A 19,224-nucleotide genomic window follows, 5' to 3' on the forward strand; every position below is an offset into this window, starting at 1 on the left:
CCAATTCTAGTCCCAGGCTCTGCCATAAGTCTTGAGACACCTTCAGTTGTCCAGAGTCTTTGGAACCCTTCAGCACGATGGAGAATTATCAACGTGCACTGAAGAATTCTTGCCTAAGTTAGGATGACTTTGGTGACTAGGACTCCAGAAAACTGAGATTCCCCTTCAGAAAGATGAGATGTAGCATCCAAAGATTAAGCCCTCTCCCCCAATATTCATCTATGTGAAGGTTTTACACAATTTAAATAGCAATACTAAACCTTTATGAGCATCTATTGCAGTGAGTCTGGGGGTGGGGAAGAAGAGAATGTGGATGGAGGGGAAAGATGACCTGTTCTGGAAGGAGAGGAACCAACCTGTCAGAGTTATGAGTGTCAAGAAAGTACTCTGATCTTTCTAAAGCCCTGTTCATAATGTACTCCACTGCTCAGGAACATGCAATGACTTTCCCCCTTTCCCCTGCTCTAAGTCAGCTCTACACTTCTATGCCTGACTTCCAAGGTCCTTTTCATCTATCTATTATGTGTCATTTCCCAATATTCCATCCTCCATTCGAGGCAGCCAGCTCTGCTCAGATATGTACAGGTCCCATGTTCTCTACTGTTGTCTGACTGCTGTGCCTCCTTGTGGGCAAAGGAGGGAATGAAACTGGGTACTACTAGACACTCTTATGGCAGAGATATCATATCCACTCTGTAGAAAGAGAAACAGACTTTGGAGTAAGATTTACTCAAGAGCCTATGCTCAAAAGTAGCAGGACAGGGCTGGAAGCCAGGACCGTCTTGCTCTATAGCCTGTGCCATTGGGACCATAGCTCACAACCTCACTAGAATCATCTTCTTCCACCTGCTAGTTGGAGAGGGGACACAGACCACAGCTCACAGCCTCATGGAACCATTGTCTTTCTCGTGCTGGTCAGAGAGAGGAGATTCCTTTTGTTTACCTGCAGTACTGTTCTAGTTAATCAGCTCTCAGGGGTGCACTGTGCCAGCAGTTCTTAGAGTTGTGTTTGAGTAGACTTCCTCTTCATACTTAGATTTAGTTAAGTGTCAGCACGGTAATTTGACTTTCCAGGTAGACTTTACTTAAGCTAGCTACTTGGCTTTTTATCTTGTTCTTGAGCTTTGGAATCTAAAGCCAGTCACAAAATTACCTTTCTTTGCACAGACCTGAACTCTCCCTTTGATAAAATTGGCTTGATATATTGGCTGGTTTTTATTCTCTTAGAATGATTGAGAGATTGTGGCTGTGAAAGAATAAACCACACTTTTATTTCATTCACTAGCCACAAAATTTCCTGACAAGTTCTGATGTAAGGATCACTTATTCTGGAATGAGATGTATAAAAAAGGAAAAAATATGATCTTCTCTCATTCCAACTTTAGGTAGAATAATTTTAGGTGCTGACAGTAACTGTAGCACTTTATGACTTCTGATGAACGGGAGAGGGGCCAGGGATATAATAACAGCCAGCGCTGATCCTTAGTACTTTTCTGCTGGTGGTAAATCCCCTCCTGATGTCAGAGGATGTGCATATGAGAGAGCCATGCAGCAACTGGTCTTCCTGTAAAGTAACCTGGCTCAGATTAGATAATTAAACGAGGATCGTCCACGTTGTGCCCCTGTTGTTGTTCTTTTTTATATTTTCCTTTATGTAGTAAAACTTAACTGTGCAAATTTCATGGATAAGAAGTTCTAAGAAATGTGAAAGCAACATAATTCTAAATTCTATTCCATCCCTGTCCAAAATAGGTTTCTTGGTCTTCTTCATCTTACATTAGATCAATTGCTTGCCTTATTAAGGCTGTGTGCAGGCCCTGTTTCTCCTTTTCACTTGCAGTTAGATATTGAGTAGGAAGTGAATCTTTTTCTGAAATCATGCTGGCTTGGGGTGGTTGTGTCATCCTAGAAGGTAAGTGTTGTGCCTGGTAGTATTTTAGAAGGAACCTGGAGGACAGCTCCTTGTAAAAGCTCTGGCAGACCCTGGCTGGCAGAGTCTCTTCTCTCCTTTGTTTACTCCTGTGGATCATGGGCCCTGAACTGGGGCTGCCTCTGTATAGACAGAGATAATCTGGGGAGAAATGGTTCTCCAAGCGGCATCCCTAAACCAGCAGCCTCAGCATCACGAGGGAACTTGTAAGAAATGCACATTCCAGGGCTGTCCGGACCTGCTGAGTCAGACACTGTGGGACTGAGTTTAACAAGCACTCCAGTGATTTCAGTGCTGCCCATTTGAGAAGTCCTGCCACAAAGTCAGCCTAGGGATGACTCTGCAGAGAAATACTTTCAGGCCTTTTTTAATCTTGTCAGATTTAAATGTAAAAATTGGCCCTGAAGTGGCTTGTGTTCTACATTGTCTTCGTTGCTTCCCTTTGTTGACAGAAATTTGAATAAACCATTTTCTTCAGGATTGTCTGGAAATTTCTGCCTTTTACGTGTTCATAGAAAAAAGTGGCTTTTTTCAATATTCTATTCTTAAGGAGAAGTTGTTTTACTATAGAGAGGAAGTAAATATTTTCTTAAGAAACTTAAAAGCAAATAATTATCATTGTCTAGTAACCCATTTAAAAAGGCAGTGGAATGACTTGAGTCATGTAAAGCTTAAAACTGTCATCAGTGAAGATTCCAGAAGTCCATCCCTGCTACAAGCTCAGACTTAGCAAATCATTTTCTTGCCTCAGTTAGAAGTTTGGAAACATCCTGCAGAATGACATATTTGTGCTACATTAGGAACAGTGTAGCTTAAGAGTCTAATCAGCTGTTTAATTCTGCAGGACCAATCTGACTATCAAGTGTGATGTTTACATCGAGACCCCTGAGACAGGAGGTGTTTTCATTGCAGGGAGAGTAAATAAAGGTGGTATTTTGATTAGAAGTGCCAGGGGAATTTTCTTCTGGATTTTTGCAAATGGATCCTACAGAGTTACAGGTGATCTAGGTAAGTGGCATTTTCAAATAGAATAAGACTGACTTTGCATAGCATCTGTTACTCTGAGCACCTGCTTGTTCTTTGTGGGAATGATGAAAGGGTCAGCCCAAGGTGCACGGACAACTAGTTGGAAAGAGTTTCAACACATGTGAGCAACCACCAAAAACTTCAAAATTATGGAGAGTTAATTAATTTGTACAGAGATGGACAACACTGTAAAGCAGATGATAACTGTACAAATCTCTTTAGGGTATTATTGTACAGGTGAGCTAGACTGTGAGGGTAGGATTTGTGTAGACTGCAGCAAAATCTCACTAGGGTGGGGGGTGCTGGTAGGAACAGAATGCTCAGAAAGCACCATAAATAAAGCAAGATGGAAAGAACGTTGCTATGGTGCTCATGGAAATATAGTGGAAGCGACTGATCTCTTAACAAAGAACGTTGCTATGGTGCTCATGGAAATATAGTGGAAGGGACTGATCTGCTTAACATGGAGACATCTTATTTCCAGGTTTAGCTGATGCATGAAACAGCTTCACTTTCTTATTACTCTTACCAGCCCTTATATTAGGTAAAACAGTGTTTTATTCAGAATATCAGAATAGGTACATCAGTTTTGTTCAAGTGGAACTGTGTCCAGTTCACTTTGGTTTTGCTATAGGCCACTTGTTGGAACTAGACCTGAAGATTGGTGGGGACTTTTCTTGATTTTGAGTCTCTTGACTTTCCTCCTGCATTAATAAAAATTTCCTTTTATGGTTTTCTGTCCTTTGCCTTGGCTTTGCAAAGTAAAAATTAAAGAAGGAGAGGGTAGTAAGGAAATTAGAACAGGAATTGCATCATCATAGCATGGCCAGTATGGAAGGGACCGCACTGATATTCCAGCCCAAAACAGACAGCCAGAGAAGGTAATTGGTTTGCCCAATGTCTCAAAGCAAGTTAGTGGCAGAATTGGAACTAGGAATTTAAATCTGTATCTTCAGTCGCCATGTTCTGGGTTGTAAACTGCCTAGTTGACATCTTATCCTGGTTTTCTCAGGCATTCGAATGCAAACATCCACAAATTAACTTTTTATTTTCTTCCTCTAATTCTAAGTTATTGTGATTACCCTGTAACCAGTGACACTGACTGGGAATCTTATGGTTGTCTTTGACTATGCCCTCTGGTCTTCCATTCATTCCAGTCATGTACAAATGTACTTGAACTATCAATGCTAACACATTACATTGTCACTGTTTTTTAAGTTTATTTTGCTGCTTCTGTTGTGAGCTTACATATAATACATGGCTCAGAGTAGGATCTCAATATATGCTATTAAGTGCATGGCTAAATGAAAGATATTTTAGCTTAAATCAGCTGTAGATCAGAAATAATGGATCATAGTTCTTTATTAAGACTGATTTTGCTATGTACAAATGCTACCTGAGAAACCTCATTGAATTATGATTCTGTATTGAGATTTTAAAAATATGTCAGTTAGGATAATCTTTCTGTGTTACAGCTGGGTGGTTTATATATGCTGTAGGTCGTGCCAAAGTTACAGCAAAAACATGGTATACACTCACGCTAACCATTAAGGTAAGTGTTGCTGACCTGGAGGCCTGGAGATAAGGTGTTCTTTTCTTGTGACTGTTTAGAATTTTCTGTTATAAAATGAGAGGGGAAAGTGTGACAAATAATGGAAATAGGCAGGGAGTCTGCTATGGTACCAGTAAACTACCTGCCTCTAGGATGATCTGTATGTCAGGGTAACCCACATGAGAACCGTAAGTGGTTGACTTTATCAGATCACTATTTTTTAAAAAAACAAAAACTTTTTTAAAACAGGGAAGTAATTGGTAAAGTCAATATTTTAACTTTTTTTTTTTTTAAGTTCGCTTGAACAAGGCTATCATGGGAGCTTTTAGGTGTAAACAGAGCCATATAAATTTATTTTTTATGGTTAAGAATAATTTGGTTTTCAACTATATTGCACAATTCTTTAGAAGCTGGTTGAATATTTTTGTCAAAGAAAATACCAGATTAATCTCAGTGTAATGGAAATCTAAAAATATTCATAAAAATCATGGGATGATCACGAGACACTGGTTGACAGTGCTTCTTCCAAGGGAGGCTGTGTGGAGGAATTATTTTCGTATAATGTGCTACTCTCTCCCAAGGCCCTCCTCTCCTAATATTGTTTAGGCTATGATAGAAATTAAGTATATAATTCAGATAACTTTGTTCCCTCTTCCCACTCACCCACTAAAACTGACAGTGCTGACTTTTCAGGGACTAACAACACATGTCGAGGGTCTGGTTTGGATATGATTAGTTTGTTTAACCACACCACACTGCTCAGACCAACTTTGTCCCCAGTTCTTCCTTTTATGGTGAGCAGAGGTTATGCAGGCTGGTTTTCCTTGCCCATAGGCGGGAGGGACCCTAAGCCCACTTGTGCAGTCACTTGTGTCTTTTGTTTAGGTGAATATTTCGAAGTGGAATTGAATTTTGAATTTTAACAGATATTGCCACATGGCTAGCCAAATTGTATCAATTTTTGCAACACTTAAAAAAATATTCAAAATTTTCCAAATGAATGGATGTATTTTTGTTTCCTTGATAACTAGGGAGCTTGCACATCTTGTGTTTATTGGCTATTTGTATTTTCTCTAAGGTTGTCTGTTCACATTCTTTTGTCATTTTTCTATTGTGTTGTCTTTGTCTGATGGATTTTATGTTTTTATTATCTATTCTGGGTAATGACTCATTGTTATCATAAATACATTTTTTTCTCTTCAGTTATGTGTATTTTAATTTTGCTTATAGCATTTTTGGAGAATAGAAATTTTATATTTTGATGCTGTCAAATATTTCACCTTTTTATTGCTTTTGTGTTTCATGTTTTATTTAAGAAGGCCTTTCTTTTTCTCAAGGTTAGGAACATCTTTTCCCAAGACTAGACAGAATTTTAGATTTATTTCTATGTTTAAGTCTTTAATCCATCTGGATTTTATTTGTGAATAGTAAGGAGAAATATATAATTTTTTAAAACAGATAGTTATTGTCATTTATTCCATTAGACTGTTCCTTTGCCTGTGATTTAAAGGCCACTTTTTGCTGGAACAGATCAGTACACGTGCATGGGCTTGTTTCTGAACTTTTCTGTGTTGTTCATATTACTCATTTCATCTATTATTATCTAAAATCACACTTTAAATTGTGCTCGCCTTCTAAAAGCTTTGATGGTATGGTTGTCTCCTCACGTCCCTTAGTTCTTTTCTGACCACCTGTGTAAAATGGCGTCTTGTCTCCCCCTCTGTGCCCTTTAGTTGCTTTTTCTCCAAAGCTTTCACCCACCTGCCATTGTCACACCGATTCTGTCGACGGTCTGTGTGTCTGCCTTCCCTTCATTGTTTCTTTCTCAAAATTGTCTTTGTTATTCTGGCACGTTTACTCTTCCATTTGATATTTTAAAAACAGCTTTTCAGTTCTATAAGAAGTGCTGCCTGTAGGACATTGAATTTGTCCATCAATTTGGGGGAAAAGTAACATTGTTTATGATAATGCGTTTACCTATGCAAGAGAATGGGACAAGGGCGTGCTGTTTCTCACCATTTATTAAGAACTCCCACTGTTCTTTCAGTTTTAGTGTTGTACTTTTTATGTATTTCTGGTTGGCTTATTTTTTAGTAATAAGATTTAATCAATAAAAATTTTAAAATTTGCGTAATACTTGGTAAAAAAATCTAAGGGACTTACTGAAGACAGCTGCCTCCTGCCTCGCCTCTGTCTTTCTCCCCACCCCATTCTGTGTTCTATATGTCTGACCCAGTCACACTTAGCCATGGAACTGTTTCTTCTGGCATGTCTTTAATATAAGGGGCTGTGACTTTTAGAAAGTAGCTATTGTCTTGCTGCTGGATGGCGGGGATTTTGCTGGCTTGCACCCCATCCCCTCCCTGGCCCTCACTATCTTGTGTCCCATCAGCCGTGGGCGTTCTGCTTCGCCCTCGAGTTTCAACTTGACACCCCCTGCCTGAGAGTTGTCCTCCAGCTCTCCAGTCTCCTGGTGCCTGTTGTCACATAGTTGTGTTTTAATTTTTATTTGCCACTTATTTCTTGGGTGTCATATGGTGTGTGTGTGTGTGTGTGTGTGTCTCCTTTGACTAGTATGTAAGCTCTGTAAGAGCAGGGTCCTTTTCTGTCTTGTATATCCTAAATTACCAGTGCATTAAATAGCAAAAACCAAAACAAAACAAAAACAAAAGCAAAAACCAAGGCCACATCTTTTATGCTGTCCATATGCCAAATTACAGGTACTTTTTAAAAAGATGTGGGGTATAATTCAGGGATAGGTATATAAGTGGTCATTGTACAGATGGAGTTCTCATTTTGCCTGGTTTGGGATCAGGCACCCTTATTGATGTTATGTGCCCTGCCCGCCCCCCCATCCCCTGGCAGTGATCTGCCACTGCCAATCTCTTTCATGTAGTATTATGATAAATGTTCAGGGTTCACTTATGAGTGAGAACATATGGTATTCAGTTCTTTGTTTCTGTGATAGTCACTGAGTATGATAGACTCTAAATACATCCAAGTTGCTCTGAAGTCCATAATTTTGTCCTTCTTTATGGCTGTGTAAAATCCCATCATGTATACATACAACATTTTTTTTATCCAGTCTACTTTCGATAGGCAACATGGTTGGTTCCATGTTTTTGCTATTGTGAATAATGCAGCATTTAACATGTGTGCGCAGGTATCTTTTTTATAGAATGATTTGAGTTCCTCTGGGTATATTCTCAGAAGAGGGATTACTAGATCACATGGAAGATGGATTCCTAGGTCTTTTAGAAATCGCCAAACTGTTTTCCCAGAGGTTGTATTAGTTTACACTCCCACCAACAGTGTAGGAGCGTGTCTTTTTCTCTACATCCTCTCTAGCATCTTGTTGTGTTTTGAGTTATTGATGATGGCCATCCTGACTTGAGTTAGGTGGTATCTCAGTGTGGTTTTGATTTGAATTTCTTTGATGATTAGTGAGGCCGAGCATTTTTTCATGTATCTGTTGGCTGCTTATATGTCTTCTTTTGAGAAATGTCTATTCATATCTTTTGCCCACTTTTTAATAGGGCTGTTTGTTTTTTTTCCTTTTGACATGTTTGAGTTCCTTATAGATCCTGGATGTTAGGCCTTTGTCAGATACATAATTGACAAAAATTTTTCCCTTTCTGTGAGCCGTCTCCCCACTCTCTTAATGGTTTCTTTTGCTTTGCAGAAACTTTTCAGTTTGCCAAGGTCCCATTTGTCTGTCTTATATCTCATGGCATGGGTTTTTGGGGTTTTGATCAAGAATTGGTTTCCTATCTCAATTTCTGAATTATAGCTAATAGGAGGATTGTATCATTTGAACATTGGCCATTTGTTGAGTTCTTCTCAGTGCGTGTCTGGTGCTCTTGCACTATTGCACAATGGTTAGAACAATGGATGTTACCGTCTACTGTGTTCCACTTGTAGGTATTCTGTATTGCTCAGCTTCAATTTTCCTGCCCACAACATTGTGGAGAAATACCCTTCTATTGAGGATCCCACAAGACAACTTAGGAAAGTTTGGTATTGTATGTGATATGTGTAAGCACTTAATAAATCAAGTTCATATCCTTAGGAAGAAGAGTGTGTGGAACCAGACAGACCAGCATTCATCTTTCCTTGCTGACACATACTGAGACTCCAGCAAGTTATTACACCTGAGTGTCTGTTTGCTTATCTGTAAAATGGAGATAACTTCTGTGGGGTTGTTTTGGAGATAATTTCTGGTGAGCTGTGACTGGTGTTGTTGTGATAATAACAATACAAGCCAACATTTCCTGTCCATCGTGTGCAGGGCACTGAGCTAGCTAGAATGGCAGCCTCTTGGCAACCTTCTGAGTGTTGAAATGTGTTCCATTCTTTTATTTGGCATACTTTTATTAAGCCCTTACTGTATGCACTTTCCTAAATGCTAGAGATGCAGCAATGAACAAGACACACTGGACTCTTGCTCTGTTAGAACGTGTTTGCTTCTAGGATGGGACTTGACAAGGCTTTTCTGTCAAGGACCAGATAGTAAATATTTTAGACTTTGTGGACTATGTGGGCTCTGTTGCAGCTACTCAAGTGTGCTGCTGTAGTGAGAAAGCCTCTCAGGTGATGGGTAAATGAACAATGTGGCTGTGATCCAGTAAGATTTTATTGACAAAAATAGGTGACTGGACTGTGACCCCTATCCTTAGACAGAAAAATTGCAAATAAGTACATAAATAATTATGAAGGGCCTTGTATATAGTGGGCTATGCCTGTAATCCCAGCATTTTGGGAGACTAAGGCAGGAGGATTGCTTGAGGCCAGGAGTTCGAGGCCAGCCTGGGAAACATGGTGAGACCTCTCTGCAAAAAAATCAAAAAAAGTAGCTGGACGTGTGCACATACCTGTAGTCCATGCTACTTGGGAGGCTGAGGCAGAAGGATTGCCTGAGCCCAGGAGGTCAAGGCTGTGGTGAGCCATGATCATGCCACTGTGCTTCACCCTGAGCAATAGAGTGAGACTCTGACTCAAAAAAAAAAAAAAAAAAAAGAAGATAATCATAGTTGTGAAGGAAAAAAATGGAGCAGTGAGATAAAGCAGCTTCCCTGTCCTGGTTCTCTAACTAGGGAAGTCAGGGACGATCTTGCTGAGTTGGTAACATTTGAGCTGGGTCCTCAGTATGGGAAGTACAATCTGAGAGACCACACAGCTGGTGCCAGAGGCAGGGGCTGGCCCTATGTGGGAGCAGCCAGGAGGCCAGTGTGGCTGTGGCTGGGGGAGTGCGGGGGAGGTGGACTTGGGTGTGGTGAACAGTTCTGTACTTGCTATGGTTTGCGTATACAAGCCCCTTGGCTCAGTGTTAGTATTCAGCATTCTCTAGTGGTGGAAGATGTTCCATAAACACTCTCGGAGCTGAGGATCACCGTGCAGGGCTGTAGGAGTAGGAATGTGCGATAGGAATGTGTAGGAACAGGAACATGGCTCTGCATTTGGAGTTGGGTGAGAGAATGACAATAAAAGCTGGCATTTCCCGCTCACTGTATGCCAAGCACTGAGCTAGCTAGAACAGCAGCCTCACGGCAGCCTTCTGAGAAGACACCACTTTTTCCTTTCTTGATGGTGACAACTAGTAACTCATACTGTATGGATACTTCGCTTCATCCACCTACCTTCCCCTGCTCCACCCTCAGCCTAATGATGCTTCCTGTGTTTCCAGCTTAAGGGTAGGAGTTTCATATGGCTTTGAAGTGATATTCTGTACATGGAAACAAAACACAAAACCAAGGTTAATTCCTCCTCTTCTGGCTGAGCAGAGGCTCCTTAAGTAGATCTTAAATCAACAGTTGTGGAGGCAGGTGTTGTGGCTCCAGCAGTCCTGTTTAAAGGGCAGTTAGCTGATGACCACCACACCTGGACACACAGTTACTTGTACATAACTAATGTTTTCTTTATTGTGATGGGCTTTTGTCTAAAACCTTATTATACAAATATTACGAAAAGTTTTGCAATTTTGTTGGTTTTACATCTTGGTGGAGCACAAGGAAATGCTGAGATATTTCTTTGTATCTTGGGAGCAATTTAGATGTAGGTAGGTAAGAATTTCCTTGCAGAAAATTGTTTCTGTATTTTAAACTTTCCTGTATTTAAAATTTTTTTCTGTATTTTAAACCTTTTGCTTACTTTTTTTCCCCTGTATTTTACGGAACTGTGTTTTGCTGTGGTAAGTCTTGAGTGAGTCGCCTCCACTAAGTAGGTAGTCTTTGCATCATTAAGAAACAGACTCCAGAGCATTATTTCTATATGGTTTCAAAGGATGCGTTTCTCTCTTCCTAGGGTCGATTCACCTCAGGCATGTTGAATGACAAGTCTCTGTGGACAAACATCCCTGTGAATTTTCCGAAGAATGGCTGGGCTGCGATTGGAACTCACTCCTTTGAATTTGCACAGTTTGACAACTTTCACGTGGAAGCCACACGCTAACACTAATAGGGCTTTCTAGAGCACTCTTTGGATTTTCTTTTTTTTTGTTTGGTTCAGAACCAGTACTTGTTTTGATAGACAATATACGAGCCTTTGGAAGCTAAAAATAATGAAGAGTAAATAGGGAGGAAAAAATGTTTTTGCTTGATCCTGTGGAAGGTTTTATCAGAAGTAACTCTAAGGGGAAAACAGGTGAATCTTCAACATTACCTGGTGTGTTCCCTAAAATGCAGTCTGTGCGTCAGTCCAGCGTAGGAGTGGTTTGAGGGGTTTGGACCTGGAAGCCTTGGTGCTGACACTGCAGTGGCTCCCTTGTTTTGAGTGATCCTGCTGATGGCAGTCACTGATCCTTATGGAGACGCATTCGTGAGTGCTGACCATGTGCCCAAGTGAGCTGGTGTCCTGTCCTGAGATGATGCTGCTGTGATGGAAAGCCAGAGAACACTGGAAGTAGCTTTTTGAAAACCACCTCAATGTATTATCCTTACAATCCAAAAAGTATTTGTTTCTTTTCCTTTTTAGATGATGCTTTTTAATTATGTATATGAGTGAGATGACTAAAAAACTATTAATAAACTACCTCTAATGCTGTTTCTGCAGTAATAAATATTAGCTAATTAACTGGGTTATTTGCATTCCTTAATTCTTTTGATTCCAGCTTTTAGTCTTGTAACCCTTATGTCTCTCCATGAACATTGTCCCAGGTGGCTGAATAAGGAAGAAACCCATATAGTCAATGCTATGAGGGAGTCTAGAGGCAAGGCTGTAGTGCTTTCCCGTCACATTCACAGTGCCTTCTGTGGCCTGTCCTCACGTGTGCACTGGGAGCAGATCTAGACATTAAAGCATGCTGTTGCCTCCTTATGCGGAAGGAAGGGAACACAGCCTTTTTCTAGCTCGTAGAATTTGATCATCTCCCAATGTTGTGTATGGTTAGAGTAACTGCTTTCTTGAAAGTTCAAATGTGTGTGTATTTAAGTATGGGTGAGCATGTTTCTCATGTAGTATGATTTATATTTTAACATTGATGTAGCTCTAAGAAGCAAATCAATTATTCATGTGGATAAAATACATTCTGGAATTCTTTATAAGAACAATTATTCATTGAACTCATTCTACGATTTAGGAATTTTTAAGAGTCTAACACAGGCTTAGCTACAATTAAGTTTTGCCTTATTTTTGAAGACAAGAAGCTGATTACTAGAATAAATCGAATTATAGAGAAAAATTTAAAACCAATTCAAAAGTGATTTCCGGTTCAGATCTCTTTTTTTAAAAGTAACATGTTAGAGATATCGTTTATGTACAATAGAGTGTACATAAATATTAAGTGTACCAATCAGTGAATTTTGTTAAATGAAAGTACTCATGAAACCAACACTCCAGTCAAGCTATCGAATATTTTCATCACCCCAGAAAGTTATTTTGTACACTCGTGCAGAAGGTTCCTCTTACTTCAATCTCAGGCAAACCATTGATATGATCTCTATCCTCATAGATGAGTTTTCTTTGTCCAAAACATCATAAAAGTGACATCAAATGTGACATACTTTTATGAATATTTTCTCTCAGCGTAATGCTTTTGAGATGTGTCCATGTTGTTATGTTGGTGCTTCGTTCCTTCTTATTTATGAAGAGTATTGCATTGTATGAATATACCACAATTTGTCCTTCCTCCCCCAGTTTTCGGTATTACAAGTAAAGCTCTTATCCACATCTATATGCTCTTTATCTGGAGGAGGTTTTCTTTTTTTTTGAGTTGGAGTCTCACTCTGCCACCCAGGCTGCAGGGCAGTGGCATACTCATGGACACCCCAGCATCGACCTGCTGGGCTCCGGCGATCCTTCCCTCTCAGCCTTCCAAGTAGCTGGAACTACAGGTGTGGTATGCGTTACCATGCCTGGCTAATTTTTTGATTTATTGTAGAGACAATGTCCCACCATGTTGCCCAGACTGGTCTCGAACCTGTAGGCTCAGACAATCCTCACCTTGGCCTCCCAAAGTGCTGGGATTACAGGCTTGGAGAGTTTTCTTTTATTTTCAGCTTGCTGAGATATTTAATGTGAATGGGCACTTAATGCATTTAATACTTTTTCTACATCTAATGAGACAGCTGTATGATCTTTCTCCTTCATTCTGTTAATGTGGTATATTAGATTGATTTTCAAATATTAAAGCAGCTTTGCATTCCTGAGATGTGTCATGATTGAGTGGGGTTTATTAACCTGTTTACATATTGGTGGATTGGATTTGTCAATATTTGGCTAAGGGTGTTTGTGTCTATGTTCATGCAGAATATAGGTCTAGTTTTATTTTATCATAATTACCTGGTTTTGTTAACAGGGTGATACCTTATAAATTCAACTGAAAATATTTTCTCCTCCTTTATTTTCCAAAAGAGTTTGTGAGTTTCTTAAATCTTAGATAGAATTCAGTTGTATCCGTCAGGATCCAGTCAGGAGACAGAAACCATACCAGGAAAAACTTAACATAAATAATGATTACCTTAATATGAATAATTATTAACTAGTAATGGGATTAATTACTAAAGGGTAACGAGAACTTCAAAGGATACAGAAACAGCAGATACAGACCAGCCACTTCCTGGACTGGGGCCGAGTAACCATGGAAGGATCAAATGAAGAAGAGATCTTTCTCAGGAGGCTGAGAGTAGGATCTCATTGAAGATGGTATGGTGTGACCTGGGATGGCAAAGACGTTTGTTTGCTGAGATACTGTGTGCTGGAGCTGGCATCTGCCTTCTGATACTGTGTGCTGGAAACTGCCTTCTGGGGTGTGGTTGAGACTCATTGAGAAGCCTCCTGGAGTGCTGCTGAAACTCACTAGGAGCCTATCCTCTTGTGGTGCTGGTGAGACTTTGTGGGAAGTGACCTACTGAGGTGTTGGAACCAGCCTTTGATTTTTTTTCTGTTGCTTCTTTGTTTTGTGTTTCATTGATGGCTACCTGTATCTTTATTATTTGTTCTCTTACTTCAGCATTACATTTTTTCTTATTCTAGCTCCTTAAAATGTAAGGTTAGTTCTTTGATTTTTAGGTCTTCTTTTTTTTTATTTTGAGATGGAGTCTCACTCGGTCGCCCAGACTGGAGTGCGGTGGCCGCTCCCGGCCACTGCAGCCTCGCCTGCTGGGCTCCAGCGATCCTTCCGCCTCAGCCTTCTGAGTAGCCGGAATTACAGACATGCGCTACCACGCCCAGCTGATTTTTTTTGATTTATTGTAGAGATGAGGTCTCACTGCCCAGGCGGGTCTCGAACCTGCGGGCTCAGGCAATCCACTCACCTCAGCCTCCCAAAAGCGTGGGATTACAGGCTGAGCCACCGAGCCCGGCTAGATCTTCTTCTTTAATGTAAGCATTTGAAATTACAGTTTTCTCTAAGCACCAATTTAGTTGCGTTTCACGTTATTCCTATTTTTAAAATTTCATTCAGTTCAAAGTGTTTTCTAATTTTTAAAAATAATTTTTACCTTCGTGCTAATTAAAGTTTTGATGTTTAATTTTCTAATATTTGAGGATTTTCCAGATCTTTTTATCATTGATATTTAATCTTGCTGTGGTTAGAGAATATGTTGTGTTTTAATTCAACCACTTTGAATGTATTTAGACTTGTTTTATGACCCAGTTGGTCTTAGTCAATGTACCCTTTAAAAAAACTCACTTTTTGCAATGAATGGCTGTAATGTGCTACAAATATTAATTAATTAGGTCATGTTGATGGATAGTATTGTTTAAGACATCTATGTACTCATTTATTTTCTGTCTACTTGTTCCATCAATTACAGATTAAAAATCTCCAGATACAATTGTGTGTTTTCTATTTCCCCTTTCATTCTTACAGATTGATCTTTTGGGGCTTTCCAGCTCTAGAATAACCGTTATTCTCCAGGCATGAAATTTCATGGGAGTTGAATGAGTTCTTGCTACTGTGGTTGTTTAGATTTTGAACATCTCTCACTCCTGTGAGAATTTTGGTAGTAGTTCAGCTAACGGGTTCCTGTTAATGATTCTTTTCCTGACCTATGGGTTTCACACTTTGGAAATGTAGCTTAGTTTAGAGCCAAAGACACACATAGACCCCCCTCCAAGATTTCTGGACCTCCTTTTTTATTAGTTTCACACAAAAGTAATTTTGGTTTTTGCATTGTTGCCATTTGATATTGTAATATATTCTTAAATAAATGTCATTTTATACATTATTTTAATATACAGTTTTTTTTTTGCTAATGACATTACTGTTTATGTTTATTTTAGACTATGGAAATGATATTAGATAAAAAGCAAATTTGAGTAGTTTTTTTAGTTCAAAATGGATCGTAAAGCAGCAGAGACAACTTGCAGCATCAGCAACACATTTGGCATGGGAACTGCTACCGAACATACAGTGCAGTGGTGGTTCAAGAAGTATTGCAAAGGAGACGAGAGCCTTGAAGATGAGGATTGTAGTGACCAGCCATCGGAAGTTGACAATGACCAATTGAGAGCAATCATTGAAGCTGATCCTGTTACAACTATATGAGAAGTTGCCTAAGAACTTAACATCAGCCATTCTATGGTCATTTGGCATTTGAAGCAAATTGGACAGATGAAAAAACTTGATAAATAGGTGCCTTGTGAGCTGACCAAAAATAAAAAAATTCATCCTTTTGAAGTGTCATCTTTTCTTATTCTACACAACAATAACAAAGCATTTCTCCATAGGATTGTGATGTGTGATGAAAAGTGAATTCTGTATGATAACCGGTGACAACCAGCTCAGGGGCTGGACTAAGAAGAAGCTTCAAAGCACTTTCCAAGGCCAAACTTGCATTAAAAAAAGTCATAGTCATTGTTTGGTGTCTGCTGTTGGTCTCATCCACTACAGCTTTCTGAATCCTGGCGAAACCATTACATCTGAGAAGTATACTTAGCAAATCAATGACATGCACTGAAAACTACAATGCCTGCAGCCGGCATTGATCAACAGAAAGGGCCCAGTTGTTCTCCACAACAATGTTCAACCACAGTTGCACAACCAATGCTTCAAACGTTGAATGGAGCATTCCCTTTTCTCCACATCTTTACCGGCAATTTTTTTTTTTTAAATTAATGAAGGCCATTCTTACTGGAGTTAGGTGGTATCTCAATGTGGTTTTGATTTGCATATCTCTGTTGATTAGTGAGGCTGAACATTTTTTCATGTGTCTGTTGGCTACTCATATGTCTTCTTTTGAGACATGTCTATTCTGTCTTTTGCCCACTTTTTAATGGGGCTGTTTATTTTTTTCCTTTTGGCATGTTTGAGTTCCTTGTAGATCCTGGATATTGGGCCTTTGTCAGATATACAGATGGCAAATATTTTTTCCCATTCTGTGGGCTGTCTCCTTGCTCTCTTGAGGGTTTTTTTTTTTTTTTTTTACTTTGCAGGAGCTTTTCAGTTTGATGTGGTCCCACTTGTCAATCTCATCTCTTGTAGCATCAGCTTTTGGAGTTTTGACCAGGAGTTTGTCTACTCCAATTTGTGTAAGGGTGTCTCCTGAATTTTCTAAGATTATTAACATTTGAGGTTTTATGTTTTACGTTTAGGTCTACACTGTTGGTGGGAATGCAAAGTAGTTTAGCCTCTGTGGAAAACAGTGTGGCAATTCCTAAAAGAACTAGAAATTGACCTTCCATACAACCCAGCAATCCCCTTTCTGGGAATATACATGGAGGAACTTAAATCACTCTACAAAATAGATACCTGCACATGCATGTTTATTGTAGTACTATTACCATCACAAAAGCCTGGAAACAACCATGCTGCCCATTGAAACTGGACTGATAAAAAAATGTGGTACATACACAATGGAATATTATGCAGCCATAAAGAATAAAATTATGGGCTTTGCAGCAACTTGGTTGGATTTAGAGTCTATAATAATCAGTGATCTATTACAGAAACAAAGAACTGAGTACCATATTTTCTCAGTCATAAGCAGACCCTGAGCATTTACCATGATACTATAAGGGATTGGCAGTAGCTGGAAACTGCCAGGGGGTGGGGGGAGGGCACATAACATCAATAAGGGTACCTGATCCCAAACCAGGTGAAGTGGGGGTCAAAGGGAGGCCCAAAATTTATCTGTATGATGTCCCAATGTAAACCTAATCCTGAATTGTATCCCACATCTTTAAAATAAAATAAAAAGTTGAATGAATTGGGCTATAAAGTTTTGACTCACCCACCATATTCACCTGACCTTGTGTCAGTCAACTACCATCTCTCCAAGCATCTCAACAATGTTTTGCAAGGACAAGGCTTCCACAACCAGCAAGATGCAAAAAATGATTTCCAAGAGATTTTTGAATCCCAAAGCATGGACTTTTATGCTACAGGAATGAACAAACTTATTTTTTATTGGCAAAAATGTGTTGATTGTAATGGTTCCTATTTTGATTGATACAGATATGTTTGAGCTTAGTTATAATTTAAAATTCATGGTCCAAGAGGAAGGACGAAGATGGCAGTGGCACAAGTCAGACTATGAGAGTCCCAGTGTGATTGAGTGAGTGTATAGACAATTTTGCATACATATCTATGAGTAAATGGGCATGTGAGTGGTTGACTGAGTGGAGACCTGGGAACAAGTGATCAGGGCTCTCCTGGTGAAGTGGTTGATACCACAGCTGCTCTGCTTGGACCCTAGCACTTCCTGGGGAATAGAAGCTGAGCACCATTTTTTAAAAATCAGCAAAGCCTTTCCTGGGAAGAAGCTACCAAGAGTGACTAGTGGCTCCAGGCTCTGCCACTGCAGTGCCTATCTGCGCACTGGCAGCAATGGCTGTGGAGGGAGCATAGCAAGGGAACCCAGAGGCAGAACCCCACTGGAGAAGATGAAACAGGCACCCAGCCACCATCTTGAAAACTGGGCAGGGAAGGGCTCCAGTTTGCCCACCACGGCATGACAGACCCAATCTCTGTGATGAAATAACTACTTGGGTTGATTGTGACCCAGAGGGAATATCCTGAAAGCACAAACTTTGAATGGACAGGATGAGCGCTGGGTCTCAGGCACCCCACCCCCTACCTTGATTCAGCCACAGGGAAAAGGGCATGATCAGAAAAGGACTAGGAAGACCTTCAAAGATCAGTGGTGAGTTCAAGGCTGACCCAAACTTTTTCTCCCCAGCAATCCTCTGAAAATCAGACCCACACAACTGAGGCATGACTGAAATGGATGAACTCAGGCAGAACCTGGACGTCAGCTGCAATAAGAGGACTCTACTCCAGGATAAGCCTGCCTAGGGCATCCCCCCACCAATACCTGGGGAAGAGACAAACTCACACTTACCCACCAGAGAGGGTCCCCCTGACCATATGAGAGTGGAAGAGGAGGACTGAAGCACCACCCACTTCCACTACTACCATCTCCTTCCTTGGTCTGGACACTAGGGAGATTGTGAGTGAGGCTGCAGCTCCACAGGAGACAGAAAAGGAGCTTACCTGTGAGCAGCTATGAAGAACAATTGCAGAACCTGTCACAAGAGGGCAGGTTATTTTTTGGTTTTTGTTTTACTTTTTTCTTTTTCCTTTGCATGAATGTGTATGTGAGAATTGATGCCCATTCTCCCCCACCTTTTTTCCTTTTTTCTTCTTTTGTTTTTTGTTTTCTGTCTATGTGTGTACATGAATGATTGAGTATTCATCTTTCAGGTTTTTTGTTTGATTTTCGTTCTTTTTTAGTATAATGTGTGTAAATGTATGTGTGAGGGTTTGATTTGAATTCCTTTTTTCTCTCTTTTTTTTCTAATTTCATTTTGTTTTGAATGTGTGTTCAGTTATCCTGTTTTTTTTTGTTTTTTGTTTTTGTTTTGCTTTGTTCTTTTTTCCAGTTTATTTTGGTTTTTGTTTTTGTGTGTGTGTGTGGTTAATTGTTTTTTTGCTTTGATTTCTGCTATAGTTTTTCTGTGTTTTTTTATTTTTCATTTTTGTCCATCTTATTTTTACTTTTCTCTGTTCTCATTACTGTTACTGTATCTTGGACTCGGGGGGTACACACAAATACCCATTGCATCATACAGAGTGGCTGTGGGTAGTGGGTCTCAGAGAACCCATACTATAATCAGTGAACATTGTGATTTGCAAGTAGTTTCTGAATCTTAGCTTCCTATCCTCCACCTTATTTGACTCTCAAAACTACAAGAAACAGCAAAGCTTCCTACCCACAGCCTTGTTTCAAAATATAGCAAATTTAGAGCTCTGATTATGGAAGAACAGAGGACTGAGCAA

General features: G+C 39.8%; 1 protein-coding gene across 2 annotated transcripts in view; it reads left to right on the top strand.

The window, feature by feature from the left end:
* Positions 1-11,581, top strand: part of GALC (galactosylceramidase) — a 62,750-nt gene extending 51,169 nt beyond the window's left edge. For both annotated transcript variants that reach the window (XM_008073756.2, XM_008073757.2), the window contains 3 exons: positions 2,775-2,938; positions 4,432-4,508; positions 10,809-11,581. In XM_008073756.2, the coding sequence (XP_008071947.2) occupies positions 2,775-2,938; positions 4,432-4,508; positions 10,809-10,955 (388 nt within the window). In that variant the 3' untranslated portion in view covers positions 10,956-11,581. The remainder of the gene's footprint in view (positions 1-2,774; positions 2,939-4,431; positions 4,509-10,808) is intronic.
* The last annotated feature ends 7,643 nt before the right edge of the window (positions 11,582-19,224 follow it).

This window comes from Carlito syrichta, unplaced genomic scaffold (genome assembly GCF_000164805.1).
Source record: "Carlito syrichta isolate Samal-C Ts95f unplaced genomic scaffold, Tarsius_syrichta-2.0.1 Scaffold316060, whole genome shotgun sequence".
NCBI classification, from domain to species: Eukaryota; Metazoa; Chordata; class Mammalia; order Primates; family Tarsiidae; genus Carlito; species Carlito syrichta.